The sequence below is a fragment of the Dunckerocampus dactyliophorus genome, chromosome 5, assembly GCF_027744805.1.
Source record: "Dunckerocampus dactyliophorus isolate RoL2022-P2 chromosome 5, RoL_Ddac_1.1, whole genome shotgun sequence".
NCBI lineage: Eukaryota > Metazoa > Chordata > Actinopteri > Syngnathiformes > Syngnathidae > Dunckerocampus > Dunckerocampus dactyliophorus.
The window spans coordinates 12,801,507-12,829,121 of NC_072823.1; the positions used below are offsets into that span (position 1 = coordinate 12,801,507).

The 27,615-nt window shown below is 39.5% G+C and overlaps 1 protein-coding gene across 4 annotated transcripts in view; it reads right to left on the minus strand.

Annotated features, from left to right (window-relative positions):
• The window catches only part of zc3h18 (zinc finger CCCH-type containing 18), a 41,893-nt gene extending 14,278 nt beyond the window's left edge, over window positions 1–27,615 (minus strand). For 2 of the 4 annotated variants that reach the window (XM_054776562.1, XM_054776558.1), the window contains exons 1-13: window positions 27,454–27,615; window positions 25,625–26,611; window positions 21,426–21,510; window positions 20,468–20,616; window positions 17,040–17,135; window positions 13,506–13,648; window positions 13,116–13,145; window positions 12,857–12,971; window positions 11,142–11,413; window positions 5,482–5,664; window positions 5,214–5,339; window positions 3,326–3,418; window positions 84–356 (exon numbers count right to left, since the gene is read on the minus strand). In XM_054776562.1, the coding sequence (XP_054632537.1) occupies window positions 84–356; window positions 3,326–3,418; window positions 5,214–5,339; window positions 5,482–5,664; window positions 11,142–11,413; window positions 12,857–12,971; window positions 13,116–13,145; window positions 13,506–13,648; window positions 17,040–17,135; window positions 20,468–20,616; window positions 21,426–21,510; window positions 25,625–26,599 (2,540 nt within the window). In that variant the 5' untranslated portion in view covers window positions 26,600–26,611; window positions 27,454–27,615. Of the gene's footprint in view, window positions 1–83; window positions 357–3,325; window positions 3,419–5,213; window positions 5,340–5,481; window positions 5,665–11,141; window positions 11,414–12,856; window positions 12,972–13,115; window positions 13,146–13,505; window positions 13,649–17,039; window positions 17,136–20,467; window positions 20,617–21,425; window positions 21,511–25,624; window positions 26,612–27,117 lie in introns of all 4 variants that reach the window. The other 2 variants (XM_054776560.1, XM_054776559.1) reach the window with 2 other exon arrangements.

A 27,615-nucleotide genomic window follows, 5' to 3' on the forward strand; every position in this document is an offset into this window, starting at 1 on the left:
TTATATCATTTTGCACACAGGGCAGTGACAAATTCAGATTCCTATTGGCTTTAAATTACGGTATTGTAAAAATCGACACCTACCTCCTAGGAGGATGTTGCTGCGGTTCTTTCTGCCTTCCTTCCCTTTGGTTGGGAGGTTTAACAGGTTCCCGTGAAGGAAGATGTCTACCCATTCCACCACTTCCACCAATAACCATCCCCCCGGACTCCCGAAGATTGGTGGGAGGCTTTCCTCCCTCTGGCAACGGCTTTACAGGCCTGCCAACTGCTCCACCAGGTGGCGGACTCTGAGCTTTCTTTGTGGGGGGCTTATCCCTGCGTGGAGGCGGCGCAGTAGCTTGCTTCAATGGCAATCTAAGGATATGACAAAATCCCATTAAAAAAAAAAAAACGTACTGCACATGGGTGACATGTACAATGATTTGTCAAGCAAAGACATGTTTTATTTGCCAATATGGCTAATGTGTTTTTAATAATTGAATTACAATGAAGTTTCAACAGGCAATGAAGTGAAATCTTGATCAGTTGAAAAAATGTGCAGTTTTGTGTCACTATGTGTTATGTATATTCATGAAATATACTGACACTTTTGTAGTATGACAATTTCACAGGAGGGAAGTTTTGTGTAACTATGTGTTATGTATATTCATGAAATATACTGACACTTTTGTAGTATGACAACTTCACAGGAGGGAAAGGCTTCTTGAGACGTCATCTGTACTTCTGTGAAGAAAGTGTAGAACGTTTCGTCCTCATCTGAAGAGCTTCGTCAGCGAACTAACAAGTGCTGGTAGCCTAGGCCTTAAATACAGTAAGAGAGGGCGGAATTGGTGTGCCAACACCCTCCTCCTATGGTTCCTTACACTAAGACTGGGCGGAGTAATCCTGCCTGATGGGTTCTGTTGTTTGACAAAAATCCCATCATTGAATCGGAATGATGGGTTCTGTTGTTTGACAAAAATCCCATCATTGAATCGGAATGGTGGTTTGAGGTTTAATTTGGACCCTGTGTTCAGCAGGTTACTGAGACCAAAACCCACAGCTCTTAGTCTTGCAAATGAGGTAGAGCCAGGGCCAAGCCAGAACAATAGATGCTAACGAGCCAGTATCAGAGTCGTTCATACCCAACTACAGGGAGCTACTCTTCCCTTTGTTCGGAGGTGCTAATGGCAGGATTACTCCGCCCAGTCTTAGTGTAAGGAACCATAGGAGGAGGGTGTTGGCACACCAATTCCGCCCTCTCTTACTGTATTTAAGGCCTAGGCTACCAGCACTTGTTAGTTCGCTGACGAAGCTCTTCGGATGAGGAGCGAAACGTTCGACACTTTCTTCACAGAAGTACAGATGACGTCTCAAGAAGCCTTTCCCTCGATGGACAACTCCTGTACGACTGAGAGCCTACACAGACGCAATTTCACAGGAGCACCTTCGCAATAGACAACCACTTTAAGTGGAAACACGTTGTAGCTGGCTTCATCTCATTATTGGGCAAAAATGCAGTGCAATTATGCACTTAAGCTGCATATCATAGTTCAGGGTTTCAGCTACATGTAATGATTGTGGCGCAGCGCCACGGTAATATAAACGTCGCCACACTTTGGAAATTAGTTTTTTTTTTTTAAACGTTAAATCAATGTTAAATAATACATTGTATGAACTGATATATATGCTATATAAGGGGTGCCCATTACGGTGATCACAAAGGTAGTGTGGGTCACATGCCACCCACACCATAACCTTTGTAGATGTCATATGACAGTCAGCTAACATTAAGCCCTTCCTGATTCACTCTTGTGCTCGGACAGCAAAAAAAAAAAAAAAAAAAAAAAAAAAAAAAAAAAAAAAAAAAAAAAAAAACTCCAGTGGAGAACAGATGTCAGCAACCACACACAGATAAGGCAACTTTCATCTTTATTATTCCAATTATGGATAAACTAACTCACTGGTAAGATGCCTATACAACAAAAGTTCTCCGTTCACTTGTAGCCGCTAGTTATATAGAAAAAAAGGTCAATCGTTTCATGGCTGCACTTCGTATCATGAACTCCACTACAGAAATGTGTGTGTTCTCCAAGTTCGTTTGTCAAACTACTATTGAATTGGAAAATGTGCCAATTGCTGAAAGATTTTAATATGTTGCCTTGAATTATATTGCATAATCATTTAAATTTCTCGTATACAATATCTGTAATATTTGTTGCAAATGCCAAACAGGACGTAATACATGAAGTGTATGTACAGGTATACTGAACGTTACATTGCTATTTTCACTGACATACTACTCAGTTTATGTACACAACTATTGAGGAATTATGTTTAATTATCTTTATTGCCATATTGATTTGAATTGTGAATTACTGAATGATAAACTATTTTGACGACATGTAAACTCTGAAACTGTGAATGTGAAATACTAATCATTAGTATTTGTTATAGTCGTTGCAAAGTTTAGATTTTATATATGCTATATGTTTTATAGTAACAGGTATATCATTTTGATTGTGTCCCCACCTGATACACATGTACAATGTACATAAATACTCTTACTTCTAAATATACTAAATACTGTATATATACAGTATTCTGTGTTTATTGTAGGAGGTAGATCTTTGGGACATATTAAAAGTAGCCCACAGGCTGAAAAAGTGAGAGCAGCCCTGTGTTATATCGATGGATGTACAGTATAGGCTATTATTTACATAATGACAACAATTAGGTTGAAATAAAATATCAATATCAAATATCATAAATCATTTTATCATTTCAATCATTCAAATCATTCAATCATTTCACTACGCTTTATTTTTAAAAACATGCACCAGAATCGCTTGTCTGCCCTGTTGGGACTTGATAGATAAGAAGAGGAAGAAAAGGCAGAGATAAAAGATATTTAAAGTTAATGAATGCATTTGTTGTTCAAGCCTGTGAAAATGACCCTAATGTATTTTTACCGACAGTAAATTTAAATATAAAAAAATTGCTGCCACAGCGACGGCAATCCACCTCCCATGCAGCCCACCACAGCTTAAAAAAAATCCTAGGAGAAACCCTGTAGTTATCTCATGAATATTGAAAAAGACAGCATCTATTTTGCTCCCTCTATTTGATGCAAAGATTGCAAAAGTTGATCATGATAAAAAAATGTTGCCCTCATCAAAAGTCAGCCGTTATTGAGCATGTGTAACGTTGTCATAATGCAAAAAACGTAAAATGTAATTTTCTATCTAAAGCATTTAATAGAGTAATCGTTACAGTCCCTCAATAAATTAAAAGGGAAACACAATCAGGAAACTAATACGCATGATTTGAACAACATGAATTACCCTTTAGCAAGCACTGGAGGAAGGTCTGGTTTGTTTTTGGCATTCCTTGGTGCAGCTGGAGTTGGCGAGGGAGATGTGGAGAATGATTTTGACCTGATTCAAAAACAAAAACAAAGTTCAACTTGGTACACAAACTTATGTTATTCTGACAGTGCACAATTATGCTTTTATATTATGCTTATAAGCCAGGTCCGTGACAGGAAATCAGTTTAAATCACTCTACTGATGCTGTCAACAAGAGTGGTCAAATATCTAGCCAGAATTATATCAGAAGCTTGTTGACAACAAAAAGCATTTGGTTGAACTTGCTAAGGGACATTTAATGAAGTATTAGTGGGGATGTATGTATACATTTTAACTTGCATGCACCTGCCTGTACTTGGTGTATTCTACAATTTAAAAAAGTATTACAAAAGCAATTGAGGAGATACAGTATGTAATCAGATTTGTTCTATGTACTCAAATGTTATCAAACACATTACATTTGCATGTTTGTGGGTACCTAAATCAAACAGACCGTTGGATTGGAAGGGATGGCCCAATTCCCTGGCCCCCCGATATTACTCCCCTGTACTTCTTTCTATGCGGTTATATTACGATAGCGTGTACTGAACAACTAATACGGGACATCAACGACCTGAAGCAGAAGACCACTGATGCCATTGCCACAAATACTGCAGCCAACATGGCAAGAAATCAAGTACTTTCTTGAGGTGCTTTGTGCCCATATAAAGGTGTTTTTAATTGAGGCAAAAAAAAAAAAAAAAAAAAAACAACAACAACAACAACAAAAAATTCAATATCTTCTCATTTGGTAATTTCCACAGACTTCTTTATTCATTTGTTTTTGTAAAAAATCTGTTTGACTGTAAAGAGACTTCATGGACACCTTGTATACTGTAATTATGATCCTGGGTAAATAAAAGAAAATCCAAATCAATTAAAAATTGTGCACTTAATTCTTGCTTTTGAATTAAAAAAAATAATTACATCTTCATGTTGTGTTATCATTCCATCCTGAAAAAAATAACCATTCAAATATATTAAGGTCCCAAAATTATGTTATGGCAACGTCAGTCTCGTCATGTCATGTCAAGCAGTAAATCACTCCACTGTCATTTGCCATTTCCACTTGCCTGCATGTGTGTGTGTTTTGCCCCTTTCCACTATGGCTGTTTCAGAATTATTTCAGGGTAAGTTCCCAATGTTGTCGCAGAGCTTTTATTTTCGAATATCAAGGCACTGAAAGGGTGCTGAGCTAGACACATTTTGTCTGCTTCTTGCCTGGCTCCAAAAGTTTGCTGGGCCGAGTGGCAATCTCTTTTGCATAATGAAGTGTGGGCAGAGTTACCTCCCTACTTGGCTGCTTGTTCAGAGCCCAAGCAGAGCTTACATTTGTCGGAAAATGACAGATTTCGACTGTCACATTAATGTTGGCCACACTGTGGGTCAAACAATGCTGTGAATGATGTAGAGCATGAGAAGTGAATGCATTTATTAATATTCAATTGCTATCTCTTAAGTGGTGTTTACACTTGCATGCATTATGCCTCCGCATTGCCCGCAATTTGCCGTGGTAATTTTTGTACCATCAAAAATGATGGCACAAAAATGACCACGCTCCCGCACTTACTTACATCTCGTCAAGCACTGCTGACCACTAGTGCACGACAACAGTACGCGTGACGCTCATTGTCACCACTACTTCCCGCATCTGTGACGCAGTCGTGGGATTATTTGGTCCCGCTGTGTCCTGGACGCCACACAACGGGTGTGGCTTGTTTTAACAATATGAGTGGATTTCAACAAGTTTGCAAGTTTAAAAACTCAAATAGAAAACAAAATACCCACTATCAATGAGATGCAAGTAGTGAAAACACCAACACACCGAGAGCGGCTCCCACTGAACGAGCTGCGATGGGAGGAGTGGCTGGAGTAGGAGCTGAATGAGGAGGAGCGGCTGCGGGAACGAGATGACCCAGAGCCTGTGTAGGAGGATGAGTGAGATGAAGACCTGTAACAGAGAATATTTACAGTAAACACCCATGATTAATGAAATGCCTCTTAAAAATATAGAGTATGCAGTCAATACTAAATAGTAGGATAATACACAAAAAAACGAACAACTTTTCATCATAAATACAGTAACTTCCTACCTGGAAGAGTTTGACAGAGAAACAGAAGAACCCGAATGACGATTTCTTCGACGACCTCGTGGTGGGGAACCCATTCCAGATCTTCTCCGGGGGGATTTTGATCGACGCCAGGGGTCCTTCCATTCATCTGGTTGTCTCATTACTGGAACAAGATCTTTCTTTGTGGGCGTTTCCAATGGTCTGCTGAAAAGATGGAAGACATCTAGTTAGGGTCAGATGTATTTGGAAAGTGATAAAAGTGTAGACTACAACTAAATATCACAACATATGGCATTTACCACATAGAACTGCAAAAGGAATTCTATTAACAGCCTGGAAGAGATCATATTGGCTGTGATGTCACACACCAGTTTCTATGTTAATTATCACAAACCATCAAGGGAAAAGGTAAGTTACAAAGCTTGGCTCACCAGCTTGAAACCAGCCAATCCGACTCAGTGAATGGCACTTTATCAACAATCTGTTTATGTTTCACAGCGTCACATCACTGCACCACTGTTTATTTTTAGCATATTATGTTGGACTGTGGAGTAAACCTTGTGTTCAGCAGGTGCGCAATGCGGTGTAAACAAAGCCAGCAGTAGTGCAGCAGTGTAACTTCACAAATGTGCGTCAGATGCATGTCAGACTGGCTGCCCTGTACAGTATATCAATCGAGTGACAAATGGCATAGTTAGGATGGATGCTAGGGTTACGACGATCTTTATTTTAATGCAATGCAATGGACCCACAGTATGTTCAGATACTACAAGGAACTTTACCAAGTCTACTACGGTATATCTGGTAATACGACTGTAAAAGGTGACTAGAGGGTTGTTATTGCATGTCTACAGAGCTTTAATCATGATAAAAACCCTTTTAGAAGGTCATAAACAGGGCTTCTATGTTGTAACTACAAAAATATTTCATTTATTAATACTGAATCTTTTGCGGAAATTCACTTATTGTGGTCGGGCCTCGAACCAATTAAATGCGATAAACGAGGGATGACTATACCTGACCAAACTCCGACAAAATGCGTAATCGTCGCAATTGTAACCAGAATACTCTGCACACAATGTAACTAAAATTGAATCGTGGAAGACTGTATGCAAATGAGCTGACTTCACAGTATGTGCATGTTATTTCTCCAGTTTTTCACAGATTGACAATGATTCAAAATCAGAAATATGGCGTAATGTCTAGGATACATGTTACGATCAGGGCTCTATTCTTTTCTAATCAATACACTTTTGGGAACTGTTTTTTTTTTTTTTAAAAACATCATACTTTCGTGGATGTGTAAGTGTATTGCTGCAGTGCAAACTAACAATGTTTTAAAAAACACTGTTGAGTCGTGCACAAAGTTTGAAGCGGGGTCCATCCACGTGCTCTGTGTTAGAACAGGATACACTGCTATTTTGGAACATGTTTGTGACAATTTAAGGTAAGTTTCAAGTATTCAGCATTTTACTGTGCTTTCATTCAATGATATACAAAACGACAAAAGTGGCCGCTTTAGGCAGGTGGCCGTTAGACAGGTTGGCGGCCATTTTGAATTTGTGCGTGCACATATTAACATGTCTGTGATTAGAAGCTTGTTGTGTTTGCAGATACATATAATTATACTGTTACATGCTGACCAGTAGAGGGCACTGTGGGACTGCGGATAAAAGTTGTAAAGAACTACTAGGTTAATAAACCACTGTTCATAAAACGATTAAAGTGCATCGGCGACGTGAGTCTCTCCTTCCCCACAACAAGCGGCATTACAGTATTGACCAGTGCACATTGTCTCACACCAGGAAATAAACGGTGTCACTGTCTGCAACAAGCTCCAAAGAAGACGGCTTTTTTTATGTGGAACAACTGACAGTTTGTGTGGATCTTGTGAATGACTGTGACTGAGCTAGGACTCAGTAATTCAAGTCTACACACGACGGCTTCATTGATTGAAAAAACTAAGTTTTTCGTGCATGAAGCTTCTACTTGAGTCGGTAATTTGGCCGCTATATGCGGTCAGATATTGACCAAGGGAGACAAAATGGGTGGCCGATGGCCGCGTTGGACAGGTGACTACTATACACAGGGTCTATAACATGTAAATTTGCGGCGGGGGATTTTTTAGTGGCCGCTATAGGCAGGTGGCTGTTATATACAGGTGGCCGCTAAGACAGGTTTGACTGTATACAAAATGTATATATTCTCTATGTTTACAGTATGGGGTACATTTTGGGACTTGGTCATTTTAAGTAGTAGTAGCTTTCAGGCTGAAAAAGTGTGAGCACCCCTGTGCTACATAGATACACCTATAGCCTTTCACTTACACAAATATTGACCACAATTAGTTTGAATTAAAATTTCAAATATCATAAACGTTTCACTATGCTTTATTTTGAAAAACGTGCAACAGAATCGATAGCCTTGTTGGCTAGATAAGGAGCAGAAGAAAAGAGCGATAGAAAGGTATTTAGTAAGTTAATACATTTCTTGTTGAAGCCTGTGAAAACGACCCTAATGCTGACATTAATTATAGTAAGTTTAAATCTAAAAAAAGAAAAAAAAAAGAGACGCATTGTTGACAGTCCGCCTCCCATGCAGCCCACCACCACGGCTTCAAAAGATTTTTTAGGGGAAACCCTGGTGCTTATTTGCCAGTGAAAGAACAGACAAAGCAGCATATTTTGCCTTTGGCAAAATAAATCAGTTGAGAGGGGACATAGCTTTTACAAATCAGATGGGTTTAAAATATTAAGAGGACACAGATGTTACAGTTTAATAAGTGAAACTACTCAAATAGAGGGTTTTGAGGTTATTTTTGGGTGCAGATTTCAACAAGCTTGAATCTAAATATTGACTGAAGGAAATGAAAATGCAAGAGGTAATTCCCCACTATTGTGTTTCAGAAGATTTGAGTACTGTACGGAAAGCAATACAAAAACATTTGTAAATATTTTGGTTGCCTACCACACTATGCTTTTCAAACAAAATGAGCTACAATTGTAAGCTTCAAATAACATGCAACCAGGAAGAATTAAAAATAAATTAGGCAAGTGGACGTGATTACCTCATGCTTAGCACATGAGTGGGCATCTGTTTATGTGCATACAAAGTAAATGACTTCTTGTAAATGACAAATTCCAGGGGTGATGTAAGCGCAAATAGATGACTCAACTCACTAGGACACTAGCACTAAAAATAGAATCTTCACAAGCAATTTTAGCACCAGAGTAATTACAGAGCCTTTTATTCATTCAGGGCTTATGAAATGAAATAAGGTGATCGACAGGTAACAAGGATGTTTTCAAAGCGCTTCGAGTTAATTTTTTCGCCACTGTACAATGGAGAAAAGGAAAACATCTCCTAAATGTCTGTGCGTCAATGGCGCGTCAGCGGTAGGCCTTTGAATTGTTTTTCCTGACTTCATTTCACAATCATGACAAAACTGTATTGAAAGACAAGATACAGTGTCAAGAAGTCATGCAGCTAAGTTTGCAAGAATTTAGTGATGACCAAGTGTCTCCAAATGGAACACATTTGGAACACCTGATCCAAACTTGAGAAAAACCTGTGTAAAATAAAAACATTTTTGTAGTATCATTGTCAAATTCAAGCAGTGTTTTCCAGTCCATACCACCAACCTACTTATTTGAAGGCACATTGAAGGCCCATTTTCCAGTGTATTTAAACTTTCCTCAACATTAGCAGCACTCGGAGAGATCCTATGCTTGGGGGATTAAATTCAGCTTGTTAGCTTTGAAACACCCAAAACCATGCCTCTGCTCCAGTGGTTCCCAAACTTTTCACAGTGGCGTACACCTTCAGACATCTAACTTGAAACCATGTACTCAGTACACTCAAAAAAACCCACAAACCATTAATTTTATGGTAACTAATTCTGGTTCAAAAATGTGTATTTTGTATGGTCCAATTTTGATCAAATTTGTACATGAGCACTTATAAATAGATAACGTGAATTTCTCTTGGAGATGAATAACATAAGTGTTCATGCTACATATCTTCTATTTCAGTCGGGAGTTGGAATCCTTCCGTTTGAATGGGATGAACTTGAGCTTTAGTTTTGTCCACTTGCTATCGCTATGATTTAAGTCTGCATATTAATTTGATACCACACTGAATTGGAACGTTGAACAAACCTGGTAAAGCAATATCCAAAGTACAAAAATAGGCTGTGTTCCAAATTATTATGCAAATGATATTTTTCTCTGATTTTGCTAAATAGTCTATATAAATTATAGTTATAATTTTCAAGTCATCAACCTTTAGAGTACAAATTTGAATATTACTGAACAAACAACCCAATGATAAGAGTAAGTTTTTTCAAAAATAAAAACTGAGAATGCACTGTTTTTAGGCATTATGAGGCACAACAGAGGTTCAAAGCATTTCACTGGTTGTTAAGAACCGAAAATGGTCATTTGTTAAGCACAAGGAGGTCATATTTACTGAAAGCAAAAGCTACTTCAATCACTAACATTTTAACAGGCCAAGTTACATGTTAACATAAGATCCCTTCTTTGATACACAGGATGGGACAAAAGTAGGGTTACAGTTATGGTACTTCATTACCTGTTTCACTTTAACAATGAAATAACTGTAACATCAAAGAATTGATCTTATGTTAACATGTGCCGACCCTGTATATAACCTTCACAATTCTTACATTGAAGTTATGAGTTTTTGGAGCATTTCTGCATTTCTTTTTAGCAGGTGCTCTCTTGATTCGATAAATTTGTCTGGCAGAAACCCTTCTCATGATGCCTTTATCTCGGCTGTCATCTGACTCAGCCACAAATTTCTTCACTGCATGAAAGCTTTTGTGAATTATTGAATCCCTACATGCCTTGTCTAAGGCATTGCAATATTTGACGCTTTTTTGTCAGCAGAGAGATCCTTTTTCTTTCTCATATTGCTTGAAATCTGTGGCATGCTTAATAATGTGGAACATCATTTTTAAGTAGTTTTCTTTTAATTGGGCTCACATGACAAACTAATGACAGTTGTCCGAGATTGACACCAGTAATCCAAAGACCCCAAGACTCCTCCATGCCATCCATGAATGGTCCTCACCCTTTTACGCTACCAAAGCTACACTGACAAAGGTAAAGGAGCTGAGAGGTATCTGTATATTTTTCAGTAGGTTCCACAGGACTGCATTCTAACTATGGGGGTGGAGAAGATATAATCTGTTTTGCATAATTGACCGTGACACTTGTGCATGTACAGTAAGAAGGGCTAACAGGTACTACTACTACTACTACTACTACTACTCTACTTCGACGATGGAGGGCCGCTGCCATCTTGTTTACATTTGTGTTCCACAGTAGAAGATGCAAGTGTCTTCGTCACGTTCACATGAATGCACAGGCAACAGTGCGCAGGTATATGACAGGAGACAGATATAACACCGAGCGTTTTATGAGGTTTGACTTCTTGAGAAGGCATTTTTGTGATGCAAATGTGTTAATCTTTTGAGGGCATATTGCTTTGAGAAGCCAAACTCTGAACCATCCCTTTCAACTTTCATGAAAGGCCTCTCCCTATTTAAGACGTCTGTAAAAGTTTATAAGGATGGACATGTTTTACAGTGCTAATGTACATGTTGTGGCTGATCCCTTGTATTTTGAAAGGGAGAAGTTGGTCATTGAAATTTTACTTACTTGGGTGGCAGAATTAAAGGTGATTGCGGTTTGACTTTGTTCTCATCTTTCTTCTCTCGGATATCTCGAGGAGGACGCATCTTCGGCCTCTCCTTGTCATCACGCTTCATCCTGTCTCTCTCCCACTCCTCTTTCCGCCTCAATCTCTCTTTCTCCCTCTCTCTCTCTCTCTCCCGCTCTCGTTCCCTCTGTCGGCGCTCCCTTTCACGGTGATCTCTCTCCCGCTCTCGATCTCGGTGCCGCTCTCGAGGGTCCCTTTCTCGTTCACGCTCCTGTAAGAGTAACCGAATTTATATAATAAACAAGATTAACTACCTTGTCACCTTGGTGTACCCATCTGCATTCGTGGTTGAACAATAATTATCTAGCTTCTTGCAAGGGTCAGTGTGTTTTAGTAAAAATGCGGTACATTGCGTCACTTGCTGCCTCAGTGTCCGAATTATGTGTTCGATTGAGTCCCAATAGTCTGGCTTTATTTGACGACTGCCCAATCAATGAAAATTACTGAGAGCTATTAATGAGTGTACTTTTCAAGCGAAGAACACACATTATATAAGACTACAATACTGTACTTGGGGTTGTTGCCAAAAAGAAGCACAATGTCAAAGAGCAATTAAACAGTCCTGCTCTCCAAAATAAAGGACCGTGTTGACCTGGATGTAAGACAACCTCTTTTTCTAGAAAGAATTTTTGTAAAAATACTTAAAAAAAAAAACAACAACAACAAAATCACATACAAAATTAATCATGTTTTCAATATCAGTTAAATAAACAGATGTAGCAAATTCCAATGAATGTTACTGGGGGATGGGGGTGGGGGTGGGGGATGGGGGTGGGGGTGGGGGTGGGGCACGAGGAGTCAAGACTCAAAAAGGTTTACAGTATGTGTGGGGGCTGTGCTGAGGCTCGGGAAGTATACGGTGCTTGTGGGTATGTAGTGCTCACACTAGTCAAACAATGTGGCCATGGGTGTTATTTGGGTGACTAAAGAATACCACAAAACTACGCTGCACCCATGCACCATAGTAGACTATAATGCAGGGGTCGGGAACCTTTTTGGCTAAGAGAGCCATGAAAGCCACATATTTTAAAATGCATTTCCGTGAGAGCCATATAATATATTTTAACAGTGAATACAACCAAATGCATGCATTTTTAAGCAAGACCAACAATTTTAGAGTCTCTGAATTTATTGTTTTTAATAACATTGTTATACTGAAGCTAACTGATAATAAATAAAATACTTCATATCATTAATGCTACTTCTGATACTGCATGGTTTTGCACCGTACTCCTTTTTCAAAAGTGTTGGCTCTACAGAACGAGATAGCTGACTATCTAATTGAAGGAGGGAAGTTTACTTCTTGACCTCTCAATGACCAGGGTAGGCTACTGCATTATCCAGTAATAATCGAGTTTTGGTGTCTGACCCGGAAAATATCGGAGGACAGCTGGCATTGCCTCTGGCCACCCGCATTGCACGACAAAATGGATGCATGGTCATGTACAAGAAAGTTTTATATTTTGAACATTCTTTTTAACACTGATTTGTGTGATGTTTTACTTTAAAATGTCAGTGAAAAAAATTGTAATAAATAAATGTTATTGAGTTAAGACATGTCCCGAGCCTTAGGTTCCCTACCCCTGCTACATTTGCTGACGGTAGAGCAGAAGTCTGCATTCTCCAAGTACAATGACCAATGCATGAGACTTACACTATAATGGTAAGGAAGAGGCGCCTCTGTATACTGCACTCTGAAGTTTTCATACTGCCCACCTCGCCATAGGGCCTCCATTTCATAATCATAGTACGGTTCAGCATATGCATCACTGCAGAGTAAACAGCAAAATGTTAAGACAATCAACAAAAACATTTACTTCAGACTTAAAGGTTCGATGGTGGCTCAAGCACTCTGATGACCTACTACACAATGTGGGACATTAAATCAAGCTTTATAAAGAGTCAATGCTTACCCATATATTGGCTCACGTAAGTCCATTTCCCTGAAAGAACAATTCATATGTTAAATAAGAAACTGTCTTCATTAAAAAGGTAATTGTTTAGCTGACATAGGTTAAACAGCTGTATTTCAGTGAAACTTGTGCATTTCCAGTATTACAATGCAAAAATTGCCTGCTGTATTTGAATGAAGTCATTGTGATTAATTTAAATATCTCACCATCATTCAAAAATACATTAATCATGTTTGTAAAAGGAAAATATATTAGCCAATATAGAACCATGAGCTTGTTGATACTACCATCCCCCCTAAACACTTTAAACATGCATAATTGTTACATGTGAAGGACCAGTGCATCCTGATTTTTAATGAAAAAATTGTGGGCGATGTGCGTAAGCCATACTCTCTGATGATGCGATAGCTGCGTTCCCTGAAGAAATCATTTTCCTTGTCAAATTCTCTCTCATCCTCTCCAATAGTCACATTAAAACGCTTCTCCTCAAAGTCTGGCTCTTGCTCCTTACGGATGGTGGCCTTCTTCAACATCTACAAAAAATAAAACAGCGTAGTCAAAATTTATGTTCACACTTGTGTTCGACTGGATAAAACAAACTTTGGTGCATTTGCTCAGCGTGTTCGACTGGCCGTTTGGTGAAGTGTAAACACAATCAGTCAAACCCAAGATGAAACAAGCGAGCCGAGACCTCGAGAGATAGTTGTCGGTCTGCTTGCAAGTGAACTTTTGGGAGGTTCACTTGACTTGAGCTCAAATGTGAATGTGATAATGCGGTGTTAAAATTACAGCAATGAGCACACAGTAATTACATATATGTAAGAGAAAATGTGCCACAAGCGCAGTCCTTCTGTGTGTGTGGCAGAGTACTGTATTTTCACGACCACAAAGGCGCACTTAAAAGTCTTACATTTTGTCCAAAATGGGCGGGGCGCCTTATAATGCGGAGCGCCGTATGTGTGTACGGAGTTCCAAAATCTGCAAGTGTTGCTGTGTGACTTTTATGAGCGCTCCGCTCAACCAACTGCAAGCGTCTCCTGCCGACAGGCTGCTTGTTTGGAGGAAAGGTGTACGTGACTGAGGACGCTAAAGGCACGCCCCAGTGGTTCTACAAGTATATTTTATGAAATGGCGGCATCTATCCATCTGGGCAAGGACTACCGTGGCGCAGCAACATCCAGCGGATTACAAGGAAAGCTGGCCATCTTCGGCTCCTACTGCAGTAAAAACATTGCAGACAACTACTACCCAACTACATCACCAACATGGACGAGCTTAACATCATTCCGGGAGGCTTGACGAATGAACTTCAACCACTGGACATCGGTGTAAACACGGCGTTTAAAGTGAAGTTGCGAGCAGTGTGGGAGCGATGAATGACAGCTAGCGAACACAGCTTCACTAATGGATTGTGGATGCTTGGGCTAACATGTCTGATGCACTGTTGTTCGAGCTTTCACAAAAGCCAGCATCATTTCTGAGGCACCGCACGGCAACGAGACTGACTGACAATGACGGCAGGGAACCTGGCGTGTTTGATGGAGAACTTGTCCCGCTGTTCATTTGGGATACAGAAGAGGAGGACTTTGATGGATTTGTGGATGAGGATTGATAAAAAATAATGCGAGTACATTGTTAAATACTTCAATAAAGTACAACCCAACTCAGTTTTGCTCTCGCTGGCTTTTTAAAAACATACAATAGCATGCATGCTAGCGTATTGTAGCGTTGCTGGGAGCACTTCCTGTTCCCCAGCATGCTTTGCAGTAGTGTTTTGGTGCAAATGCTCTTAAAGTTACATGTTTGAGCTACATAGATGATGTTGTTCTGCAAAAGTAGCAGTAGTGTCTTGTCTGTTTTTGCGTTGCTGTGTGATGTTTTTAGTTGTGCACCATGACTGAGACTGTTGTGTTGAGTGATGACCATCCTGATTTCAAGTGGGTTTGATAAACTGAATGAGAGTTCTGCTCATAATCTATCTAAAGAAATAAAGCACTGTCGCTTCCTCACTGACTTCTGAGTGACACAGTGTGTTTTAGCGTGCATACCTGCGCCCAATAATACGATGCGCCTTGTGTATGTGTTAAATACAAAAATAGCACCTGCAACTGAGACTGTGCCTTTTAATACGGTGCCCTTTTTTCCACAACTTGAGTTTAGACAAAGTCAAAGTCAAATATGCGTGCAGAGTTGTTTTATTAAAATAAAAAAAAAATCTTATAGAAAAATAGCTGCTAAAATAATAGTCCATTCTCTTTTTGAAATATAAAAAGTTAAATGTAATCTTCAATGTTCTTTATCACAAACTTTTAGCTTTGCTCAAATCCTCAACGCATACCTAAAGCACAAAAGAACAAAATATGAAATCAAGTGCCCCGGAAACTTAAATGTCAGGAGCAACTCAAAAATACTTGACTTTTTTTTTGGTAAACATATCCTTATTCCTTTCAAGATTCTGTGCCACGAACACCAGCTTGCATCACGCTTAGCAACTGTCTAACTTCCTTGTACATTTGTGGTAGATTCTCGTGCAAAATAATTGCAACTGTGAGGCTCACTGGACAGCGTGAGTCCGTTGTTTTCAGCAGGTTTTTAAATTTGTTTTCTACCGTTGCAACGGGGACCATATCTTTAGCAATGTGATAGGACATCCCTTTGGTAATAGCACACCACTTTGCACTTTTCCTTTCATGAGGAACGCAACAGGAAGGAATGAGCTTTGTGTTGTAGCAGGAGCCTTGTGAAGTTATGCAGCCGGGGCTGTTTCAGCCCATAGCTTCACACACTCTTACTGGAGTTTGCACCAAGTTTTAAAGGTGGTGAAAAAAATTCACTTGTCACTTTTTCGAAATACCTCCAAATTACTGAAATTACTTTTCTTTTCTGACCAATTCCTCCACCGCAGACGACATCGCTTCCTTCATGTTGACTGAAGACTGAGTGGGGCTTCTGCTCCGCTCCTCCTCTCGCCTCCTTCATGCACAAGGGTCGCAGGGCAGGAGCCCTGCTCAGTGGTGCCCTCACACAGTGCAGAGTGAGACCGCCGCATCGAGATACTAAGAGTTACCGCGCAAAGCCAGTCTATATCGATATGAACGAAATGTTTGTTTATGATATTGTGCTTAAAAGAATAATCAATGTATTAATATCAATATATCGCCCAGCCCGAGCGGACAGCATTTTGGATTTAGAATATTTGAGTTTTGCTATTTAAAGCTCTCAATTTCCTATCTATCTGCAGCATGTTCGGACCCTCACTTATGGTCATAAGCTTTCGGTAGTGACGAAACAATACAAGTTGATACAAGGGGCCGAAATGGTTTTTTTTCTGCAGGGTGGCTAGACTCACCCTAAAGCTTGGTTTATGTTGCTGTGCGGAGGTGCCAGCCGACTCTTCACTGGCTCGTTCCTCCTCCTCTAAAACCTCCTGCGTATCTTAATGTGCACCTCCAAAAAAAATTATTAACCTCACGTCGGACTGTGAAGGCTGTGATTGCTCGGCTTTTAGTACACCACTTGCTGTGTATACAATATTTTCAGAGGGCAGACAGCACACCTCAACATTTGCAATAAAAGTGACCAGCACCAATAACACTCCCAGTCTCTGCCATTTTTTTGTCTGTGAGACAAGACTTGTGGTTGCTCACTGTGTTCACTCTCCGAAAAACATTGCCCCTAGCGTTTCGGCAGAGACTTGCCCATCACAAGAACTGGCCTGGAAACACCACCCCGGTAGAACTAGAGCAGGTGACTGGAGACTGGGAAGTCTGGCCTTCACTAACAAGACGGACCCGGGTAAGGATGAGAAAATGGATGGTTGGATGGACAGTTAGGGCATGCTACAAAGATGGGAGTTCAGTCAAAACATGCATGTCATCTGACAGCTTAGATGCAAACATTTTTCCTGCTGTGTGAGGAAAATACCTCTTTGGCATGCCTGAGGCCTCTCTCCCACGCACTTTCCACAGGAGGTTCGACAGGAGGAGGAGGTGGAGGGAGCTCCTCTACAGCAGGGGCAGCCTGAAAGATGGAAAGACAAACCGGAAGAGGGCGGGCTTATAATACTTAACCAAGACAGACAGCACCTTTAACATTTAAAAAAATATGTATATATGTAGGCCTACTACTCACAAAAAGTTGGAGATATGCACAACTGTTATGCTAGAGAACAGCAAGTTGTGTGTTAAGTGCGTTCAGTAATGAACATGTTGGACATGTGCATTCAAAATTAGAGAAGCTCAAATTAAGTTCACCTGTGAAGGTTATACAGTAGTACATTTTAGGTTCATCCTGAAATGTATCTGAAATATCTTGTGGGTAGCATAATATGCACCTGTAATGCGCCGTTATTAATTTGATACTCTTGATGGTGCATGAGTTTTAAAATTAAATTTTATATATGCTTTGCAAACAAGAAAAGCTAATGCTGAAAGGGAGTTTGAAAACTAGACAAATCAGTTTTTTTGAAAATACGCTACAATAATACATGTAAAAAAGTTAGGAAATAAAACTGTAGGACAGGGGTGCTCCTACTTTAGCCTGACAGCTACTTTTAAAATAACCAAGTCTCAAAGATCTACCTCCTACTATAAACACAGAAAAGATATTTATAAACATATGTGCATGGCTCAGATCAAGGGTACCCAAGTGTTACATTTTGGGTAAAATTTCAAACTCGTGGATAGACCTTGGTAATGTTATAAACACAAACTTCAAACATTGCAAAACACACACCCAACATATCAGAGCTCAAGACATCTTCCATTTCCCATAGCAACCCTCGGAAGTTCACTCTTTCTTAAATGTAATGCACATAACTGGGTGTGCACTTTATGCTGTTATCTCTGCATAGATTTGACTTTTGTTAGAAAAGTAACTTTTATTTGAGAGAGTCTCATAAAGTAAATAAAAAATGTGACAAATCTAGATCTTGAGTTAAAGCTCTGAAAATATGGCAAAGAAAAATTGACCTTCAGTCCTTACCATGTCATTGTTGTATAACTACAAACACTACAAATCCCATCAGCCATTCTTAAGACTGTAATGACATAAACTTTGACCTATCAACTCCACAATATAAGCTAATCATTGCAGCACTGTGGCAACATGAGCCAGGATTCATTGAAATGCACTGAGTGAGTGGTTTTTGGATGATCATGGTAAAGACAAAATTACAAGGCGATCTTTGACCTCCCATGAGGGACACGCCAATCGCTTCCGGGTTAAATACGGAGCAATTTATCAACGAACACACTAAAATTTATTTGTTTCGGATAAATGTCAACGACATATAATATGACGGATAAAAGTAAGTAAAATCCAACTAGTAATGATGAATAATTTTGCCCACTTCATGTGTTTTTTTCGCCGCTTCGTGCACAGGACATGAACGGCGACCTACGAGAAGTAAAAACAACGGCTGTCAAAACGAGTCACTCTGCTCGATAAACCCAAAATTTGTAACTTGCCCGACGAAAAAAATCATTTCAAAGTGCATATAAAGATCTTCTCCAATATGTATAAAAATCTTACCTTAGACTTGACAATGGTTGTTAAACCGCCGATTGCTCGTCGAATTGAATGATGCTGCCGAGGTCGTGACTGAACGTACATTACGCTAACACAAAATGGCAGACACGGTGAAACATCCCCCTGCTGAACGCGTATTTGGCGAATAACCGGCGGAAGGACACAAGTTTTGTTTGGCCCAAGAAGGCAATTTTTATTTTCTAATTCAATATTTACTAGCAATACGCAATTTACGCTGTGAGCTCGAAGTGTACGTACATAACTGGCCGGACACGAAATTTGGGTGTGTTAAACTTTTGTTCAAATAATCTTATTTTACTCTTTTATACACAAAAAACAAATCACTTTAGTTGCAGAGTTGAGTAATTATTCCATGAATATATACCATTTTAATCATCATGGTGTTTGTTTTTCCATGGAATTGTTCTTCAAAATTTTCATCAGCAGGCGGACACGAAGGTAATGTACTTTACACTAATGATTACACGACAGTTATTTTTTTTTTACACTGAGAATATTTGAATAAAACACATTAGAAACCAATTTCAGACATCATTCTTTAATTCTAAGTAGAAATCATGACAACATTATCAGAGAAAATATTGTTAATTCACAACAAAAGTAGACATGCTTTACATGTAACATTTCAATGTCCAAATAAAGACACTTTTTCACAATATAGCCGTGCTAGCGCAAAATAAAAACATGAACAGGCTTAATTTATGGTTTTGTAAGCTTCCTCACTCTATAAACGTCAGAGTGATAGGGGTAGTACACAATGTAGAATAGAACAACAATTTCTAATACTACTCAAGTGAAGTTGAAGACAGCAAAGGGTACCCTTGATCTGAGCCATGCACATATACATGTGTAATATACATACTATAGTTATAAGCAAGAGTATTTACGAGAGCCCGACTGATATGGGATTTTTATTTTTTCTATTAAAATGCTAAATGTGTTGGTCAATCCAGAGACATGTGTTTAGTTGACTTATTTTATTTTTAACATTGTCCATACTGCTCAACCTTATGCGTGTCACTCAGCCGCTTTCCGGTAACTATGTCACTACTATACTACAAAACATATTAATTTTTTTCTGCTTTTGCTACTTCGGTTTCCTCCCAAATTCCAAAAACATGCATGTTAGGGTAATTGGTGACTCTAAATTGTCCATAGGTATCAATGTGAGAGTGAATGGTTGTCTGTATGTGCCCTGCGATTGGCTGGTGACCAGTCCAGGGTGTACCCCGCCTCTAGCCCGAAGTCAGCTGGGATAGGCCCTAGCATACCCGCGACCCGAGTGAGGGTAAGCGGCATAGAAGGATGGATACTTTTGATCTACTTGAGACACGAGATGTGTTTTCTGAATATGCTTAAAATTGTGATATTGTTTGTCCGACACTTAAATAATATATATTTTGTCACAGTTTTGTCACAGTTTCATTGCACTAAAACAGTGTCATTGTTTTTGCACTATTGAGGTGTTGTACTATGGTTAAATTATGCTGCAAAACAATCTATTTGTGTTTTTGTTTCTTGCCATTGCTGTTTTGATATCGTTATCGTGAGACATATCACCAAATCACAGTGTCGTGAGGAACTTCTGTTTCACAATGTACCAACTTAAGTATTTTATACCCACACAAAAACATCACAATTAATTCATAAATAATTCGTAATGTCGGGAGAAAAGGGTAATTTCCGGGAGTCTCCTGTAAAATTTAGGAGCGATGGCAGCTCTGATATAATAACAGTACACAACAACATTTTGACTGATGTTACCAGCGCAAAACACACAATTCAGTGACAGAAAGACATACCCAGGGGTTGTTGGGTAGAAGTGGGGGGGGTCCTCCAGGTTGTGCTCCATTAGGTGAAAAGAGGTCTGGCTTACTGATGAGGGAATAGTTCCCCTTGTCATTGACGCCAGGGTGGATAAACCGACAGTTCATACCCCAAGTACAATTTCCTGGTGAAACAAAACAGTGCAACAGTGTAAACTTGTTTGCATGAAAACAAGACAGTCACATTCAAATATAATACATCCTGATGCCGTTACTTGATTTTCATGCCTCCCTGTTTAATACATTTTCGATTGACATGTTTGCTGTTGAGTTTGACTTGAAATGTGACTGCTGGCGCATTCGGAATTTCTAACCAATGTTCTTTAAACATTCACAAATTAACTGTCATTATGACAGAAAGCTACCAGGAAAAAATGGCCAAATATCCCATTCATTTCTCAGGTTCCCCAGGGTAAAACATTACACCAACCCCATAATCAAGTCAAAGCCATAGCTTTATACAGTAAGCCCTGCCTACAAAATGGTGGACATCAGCTTTGAAAAAAAGAGTGAGTCAAAGTCATTCACGCAGATATCCCATTAACATTGGTGCATCACAGGAACACAAAAAACAGCAGTTGCCTGCTCTTTTCACATGGAACCCAGCAAAGCATAATATTGCTGTAACGACAAGCAGATCATTTGATGAGTGATGACAGCGACAACTGCCTTCAATACAATGAGTCTTGGGAGTTAGGGCTATTTAAGCAAAGTTGATTATTCATGTCAGGGACCCTTTATGGCTGCCAGGATTATTTTAATCTTATTAATGTTCATACGCAACACGCTATGATACGCAATGAATCGAGTGTGTATGCAATCAAAGGCCGTGGTATACCTTCACCGATTGACCTGGCATGAGGTTCGGGTCTTTAGAGGTAAGAATGAGTATAAAATAACAGCAAACATCATTCTATGTTTCCCCAACACCTACCTTTGATGAAGAACCTGCAAATAGGACGTGGTCGGATCTTCCTATCTGTGGGATCTTTCACCTCCCCCTCCTCCAAATCATCATCCTGCATGTGCATACACAAAAACATCGTCCGAATTCACAGCATATTCCTTCAACCAATCTAAGTACAGTGGTGGTGGTTGGGGGGAATTATTTGCCGCTCTGCTGAATTTATAAGGCTACCACCTTACAAAGATACAACCAGTCCAGAATTTTAATGGTAGGTTTATTGTAACAGAGCGAAGCTATTAATTCATTTGTATTTGATTGAGCAAAATGAGTACCGTAAAGCACCGTGTATAAACCACACTTTTTTTCCCACTGGTAAGAAGCAAAAAATCTGGGTGTGGTTTATACACGATGACAGGTCTGTGACCAGACGCAGAAATTGAAGAGAAGTCCATTTTCGAATAGCCGTCTGTGGGTCAGACAGTTGCTTTGACTTTAACGCCCTCTGCTGTACAGTTGCTGAAAATGCTAGTGTATGCAACTAACTTATGACGGCTGTCTGTATTTTCACACAGTGAAACGATCTCTATATACACTGAAGCTAACCTAAGCTTCCATTAAAACATTGCAGATGATGTAAAATACAATACAACGTTGGATGCAATGCAATAAAATAATAATAGAGAAAAAGAGAAGCAGTGAAAGATATCAAAACATCTCTGAAAATTGCAAATTTCTTTATTTTTATTTATTATTATTATTATTTTTAATCTGTGCTTAGCCATAATATTAAAGATCTAGATGCCGAAGTTCAGATTTCTTCTTTATTCTTCTTTTTGAAATTGCTTAGTACCTTTACGCATGTTGATTTGAGATGAAAGAGTTGGCAAGCATTTATGAACTAACATTTTTTTTTCCCCCGCCGTGAGCCTGAAAATAGGGGTGCGGGTAATACACGGGTGCGGTTTATACACGGTGCTTTACGGTATTTGATCCTCAAGCAAAACGCGACTTAGTACTTGAAGAAACCCTAATTGTTTCTTGTAGTTGGTCACCTGAGGCCTGCACAACAAAGCATTTTAACTTATCCAGGATCTCTGTTATCTGGCTTAACCGAGCCAAACATTCCAGATGCCTGGTGAACATTCCAGTAGTAAGAAGGTCGTTAAGGACAGGATTAGTCAAACCAGGTTACCGAATCTTGTCATGAGCGCGTTCACATAAAAAGGGCAGAGGTTCGCAGCAGATGACCAATCGCAAATATGAACAACTATCAATTATATTCAGTAGGTATGAAGAATATCAGTGTAACCCATACATTCATTTGTGGTGGGCCACAACGATTAAATTTAGGCTGCCGCAGAAAGATTCAGCACTATATTTCATGTATTTATTTATTTTTTTTAATTTAGTACCAACTGTTCACCCTTGCTCACATTTACATTGGAACAATGTGAATGATGAGCTTTTTGTTACTAGTCGTTAAATGGCATTGTGACACTGCATGGTTAATAGCTGGGGTCACCAACGTGGTGCCCATTGTTATACATCTTATTTTCCATGACTGTACATCTGAAATCGGAGGAGGAAGGCCTTCGTGGCGGTGGGCTGTCCACTCTTTGAAGGGGTTGTATACAGACAGGAAATAATGTCCTACAACCTGACCAATCCAAGCTTTAACAGATTTGTGTCGTCGCAGATGGATTTTTTTTTTTGGGGGGGGGGGGGGGGGGGGGGGGGGGGGGGGGTGCACATCATGCTACACACAGAGACTGAGCTAAAAAAAATGACACCTGAAAAATGCAACAGAATGCGTTCCTGGAGAGTAGCGAAGTGTACAAGCATATTCAAGAGTCAAAATATGTGCCACTTACAAAAAATGCATATTAGCAGGTTTGCGACCAAATACATACTGTACATATGCAGTGCAAAACATGACTAGTTTATGCTGTCATTGACAATTTCAGTTTTATTCTTTTGTTGCAAGCCGGTGGTGTCAGGCAACTGTGGGAACATAAATAAATACACACACCAAATACTAAACATGCATGGCGCCAATTTCCTTAATTATGGGATATCGGATCCCCGCCGATCCTTACATATGAAACCAATCTTAACCACGGATCTTATCAACCTCCACAATATATCTGAATTTCACTGTCCCTTTTGCTCTGCCAGACTGAAAGACCCACCCACCAGGTCACAAGTGCACACATGCGTGCGTCTGCTGCACACGTAAACAACAGTCACAAGAGCATGGCCATGTTGTCAGTCTGGCAGGATTATAAATTGAAGAGAAAAGGATCGCAGTTTGTATTTTATGCAATCAAACAAAATTATTTCTTTTATTTGTAAAAACAAAATACTGATCTGCACTTTATTTTTGGTAAGAGGTTTAAATCAGGTTTACATTGTGACCTGTTGTGCAAGTTTTGTGAATAAAATAAAAGATTAGAAGGAACTTTTATAATTTTGTAGTTTGGACAGCAATTTTCTAAACTTTTAATTTATATTTGAGAGAACTACATGTGCAGTTAAAACAAGTTTGTATTGTTTCACGGGTATTGTTCAATATTTTTCAACAAAATAAGATTGAATTGGAGAAGTGCAGGAGAGTGCAGACCTCCGCCAAGCGCCATAGTCCCCCCCCCCATATTGTGATTCACACCAAAAATATTGATCCTACATTTTTTTTTATCAATCTTTGATATTTTGTAGAACTTGTTGGAAACTTGTCCTGTATTTCGACCATTTTATTATATGCACAAATAGCGAAAATGGTCCCATCTGGCGATGTTAAAGATTCCTGGATGCAGTCGGTGAGCTGGATCACCCCCAAAATTGAAACAGTTCTTCCATATCCAGGGTTTCTACATGTAATTGATCGTGGCGGCGCACCACTACAAAATAAAAGTCGCCACACCTTAAAAATAATTTTTTTAAACTTGAAAACAATGTTTATATTCTATGACTGGATAGATTGTATATGCTCTATAGATACATATATAGCTTATTATTTACGTACATATTGACCACAACTAGTTTGAAAACAATAAAAAATATAAACATTTTTCACTGTGCTTTATTTTGATACCAGAATGGCCTATCTGCTGTTTTGGCACTTGCTCATGTGTGACCAGAAAAAAAGTCTGCGTCTTGTGTTGACGTTCACTTTGTTCCTTATTATCACGCAAATAAAAAATTGTCTGGAAAATGTGTAGTCAATTGACGACAGTTTGTCACATGCGAAACCAATCAATGCCAGCGTGTGTGATCGGTCACGTTTAAATCTCATTCAACTTTCTGGTGTCTTTTACCCATTTGCACTGCCTCTCTGGCAGTAGCTTGCTAGATCAAGCAAGCTAGAAGTGGCTATCATGTTCATTTACTTTTTAAAGTGTCACTTAATCTTGCTCTCTTGTTATAATACTTACGGCTTGTCTTCAAAACACTAGATGTGTGACTAAGTTGTTCAACAAACATGTAGCTTTAGACAGTGATGCTATCACAGGGGTCTCAAACAGGTAGCTCATATGCTTGCAGTAGCTCACCAGCTGATGAGTAGATCAAAGAATATTTGCTTCACCTTTTGGGATTGTTAGACAGCAAGTGTTCTATTCAAACATGATGCCTGTATTTAATGACAAATGAGCAGACTGAGTGGAGATGTAAATAAAGTACAGTTAAATGTTGGCAGTCACATAAAACAGCTCAACTCTCCTTTCTTCAATAGATTTAATAATGCTGCAAGGTAGATACACCTGTGCTATCATAACCCTGGACTCTCAATTAACACTGTTTATACAGGAGAGACTTCTCCCACAAAAATATTTAAATGATTTTATTTTGTTAATTGTGTTATTTTGAACTGAAAAATATATTATTGAACAATTCATTTCCCATGTATTAGCTTTACTCTAAACAGGCGTCACTTAAACGCCCCTTTTCTAAGGCGTTCAGTGCATAATGGCGCCCGCCACAGATTTTCAATGAGATGAAGGTTTGGAAACTGGATAGGCCACGCCAGGATCTTAATGTTCTCTTATTTTTTCAAAGCAAGAAAATCATAATTCCCATTGTTTTGCAGAATTGCACAGCCTCACTTTACCATTTAGAATTTTTCCTTAACACTATATTAAATATTTGTAACAGAAAAACATTTTTATATTCTTTACCACTGTCGTGCAGCCAACATCTATAAAGTGCCCGACCAAGCCATGAATACTTACATCAATTTCGCCTTCATCAATCTCTCCATCATCCTCGTCTTTCCTCTTGTCTCTGAATGCATCTCGGCGCACTTTGAAGTCTTCCGTCTTTCTAGTTTCCCCATCTTTGGGAGACGGGGGAAGGATAGGTTTCTTCTCGTTCTTCTTTAAAATCTTTTCATCACTGTTCTCCTCTTCTAACGCTTTTGCATCATCTTCCTCATCCTCATGTGTTGGGATGTTGGGCTCCTCTGGGACCTCCTCATCATAATCCAGTTCATGTTCATCCAGCTCTCGAGAAACTGAAGCAGAGTCTTCCTTAATCTCTCTCACGACAGCAGCTCTCCCCCCTCGAGGACTCAAAATGTCTTCCTCATCTGCAGTGCTGTTAACCTGTTCATCTTCCTCCTCCTCCACCACCTCTGCCACCTTGACACCAGTGTCTCCTGATGCAGTTTTGCAGTTTCCATATGCTTCTGATACATCTCTGTCTTCCTTAGTTAGGACGTTCCTGCCTTGTTCTGGCTCGGAGTCTGGAGACTGAGGGGTGTAAATTACTTGATCATCTACCTCCTCTCCTTCCACCTCCTCCTCTCCATCCAACTCACCAGCTTGTGCTCCATCATCATCATCATCATCATCATCATCATCATCGTCGTCATCATCATCATCATCCCCTTCCATCAACACAATGGTCTCATTCTCCTGCCCCATTACAGAAGTTTCAGCTACAGGTTCCTCATCCTCGGAAACAAAGTCAGGTACAACCTCATCATCATCTCCTCCCTCTTCTTGTAATGTCAGACCTCCTGCTCTTATTTCCATTGTATCCTCCTCCTCATCCGCCTCAGCCACTTCTCCATTCTCTTCATAGAGTATTTCGCTGTCTGAAATGACCCTATCCTCTTCCTCAGGCGAATCCAAGAGCTCACTGTCAGTAAGATCCTTCTCCACAGGAGACTGAGACGACTGGGTAGGGCTTTCAGGTGTATCCATTGTGAGATTTTACTGTAAGCAGAGTAACAGAGACAAGTTAATATCATCAAGAAGCAATAACGTGCATTTGAAAAGAAACAGATACCTCTAAACTAAGATTAAATATATCTCTTAACATTTCTTAGTAAAGTCATGAATGGGACAACTAAGAGACCCATATAAATCACGTGGAGACCTGCGAATAGTATTTAGTGGTGCAGAACATTGTACAAGTAAAAAGTGTTAGTTTCAAGTAACACTATGCAATCTCATGGCACATACATGAATACTGACTTAGAAAATATCTATTTGAAAATTTAGACAGAGATAAAAAAAAAAACTAACTCAGGTGCGATTCGTTGCTGATTATAAATACCACTGTGCTTGTAAAGGACAACACGTATTGTCGCAAGATGTGCCTAACGCTGAAAGTAAAATCTTCCCTTAGCATTAGCAAATTAGCTAATGAGTTTTGAGGTGTGGGTTTAAGACATCTTAAGTCAAACGTACAGTATATAGTGACACCATAATATACCTACTTGTATGTACAGTATTAGACAAAACTCCCAAGTACGTAAAAACCTGCAGGGTTATTGACTCGTAACCATGCTAATAGCCGGGTCGTGCTAGTCGGCAACAAGGCCCACAACGCGAGGGAGCGAAGTTAACGAGCTAACCACCGATCAATAAGAAATACTTTTAGTAAATCATCGAATAAATTGGTTATCTTAAATGTTTGCTGTTACGTGCATAATCACTTGAGCACCGAGGTTACATTGGCAACAATAAACTAACAATGAGTTACTGCCCCGAACGTAAGCTAACAGCGTTAGCAACATCCCGCTAAGTACTAACAAGCCCTGGCTGCAATTCACCTTGCCGACCGGAGCTCTTTAAACACGGCACCGTTGTGTTAACAACTAGCCTTTCACACTGTAATTGTGTTTGTAATAAACAATCCCTCATGTACGGTTTAATTAACAGGTATGGTGGAGAAAATAAAACACCCCGCTCCGCACAGCGAGGGCGGCCGTTAG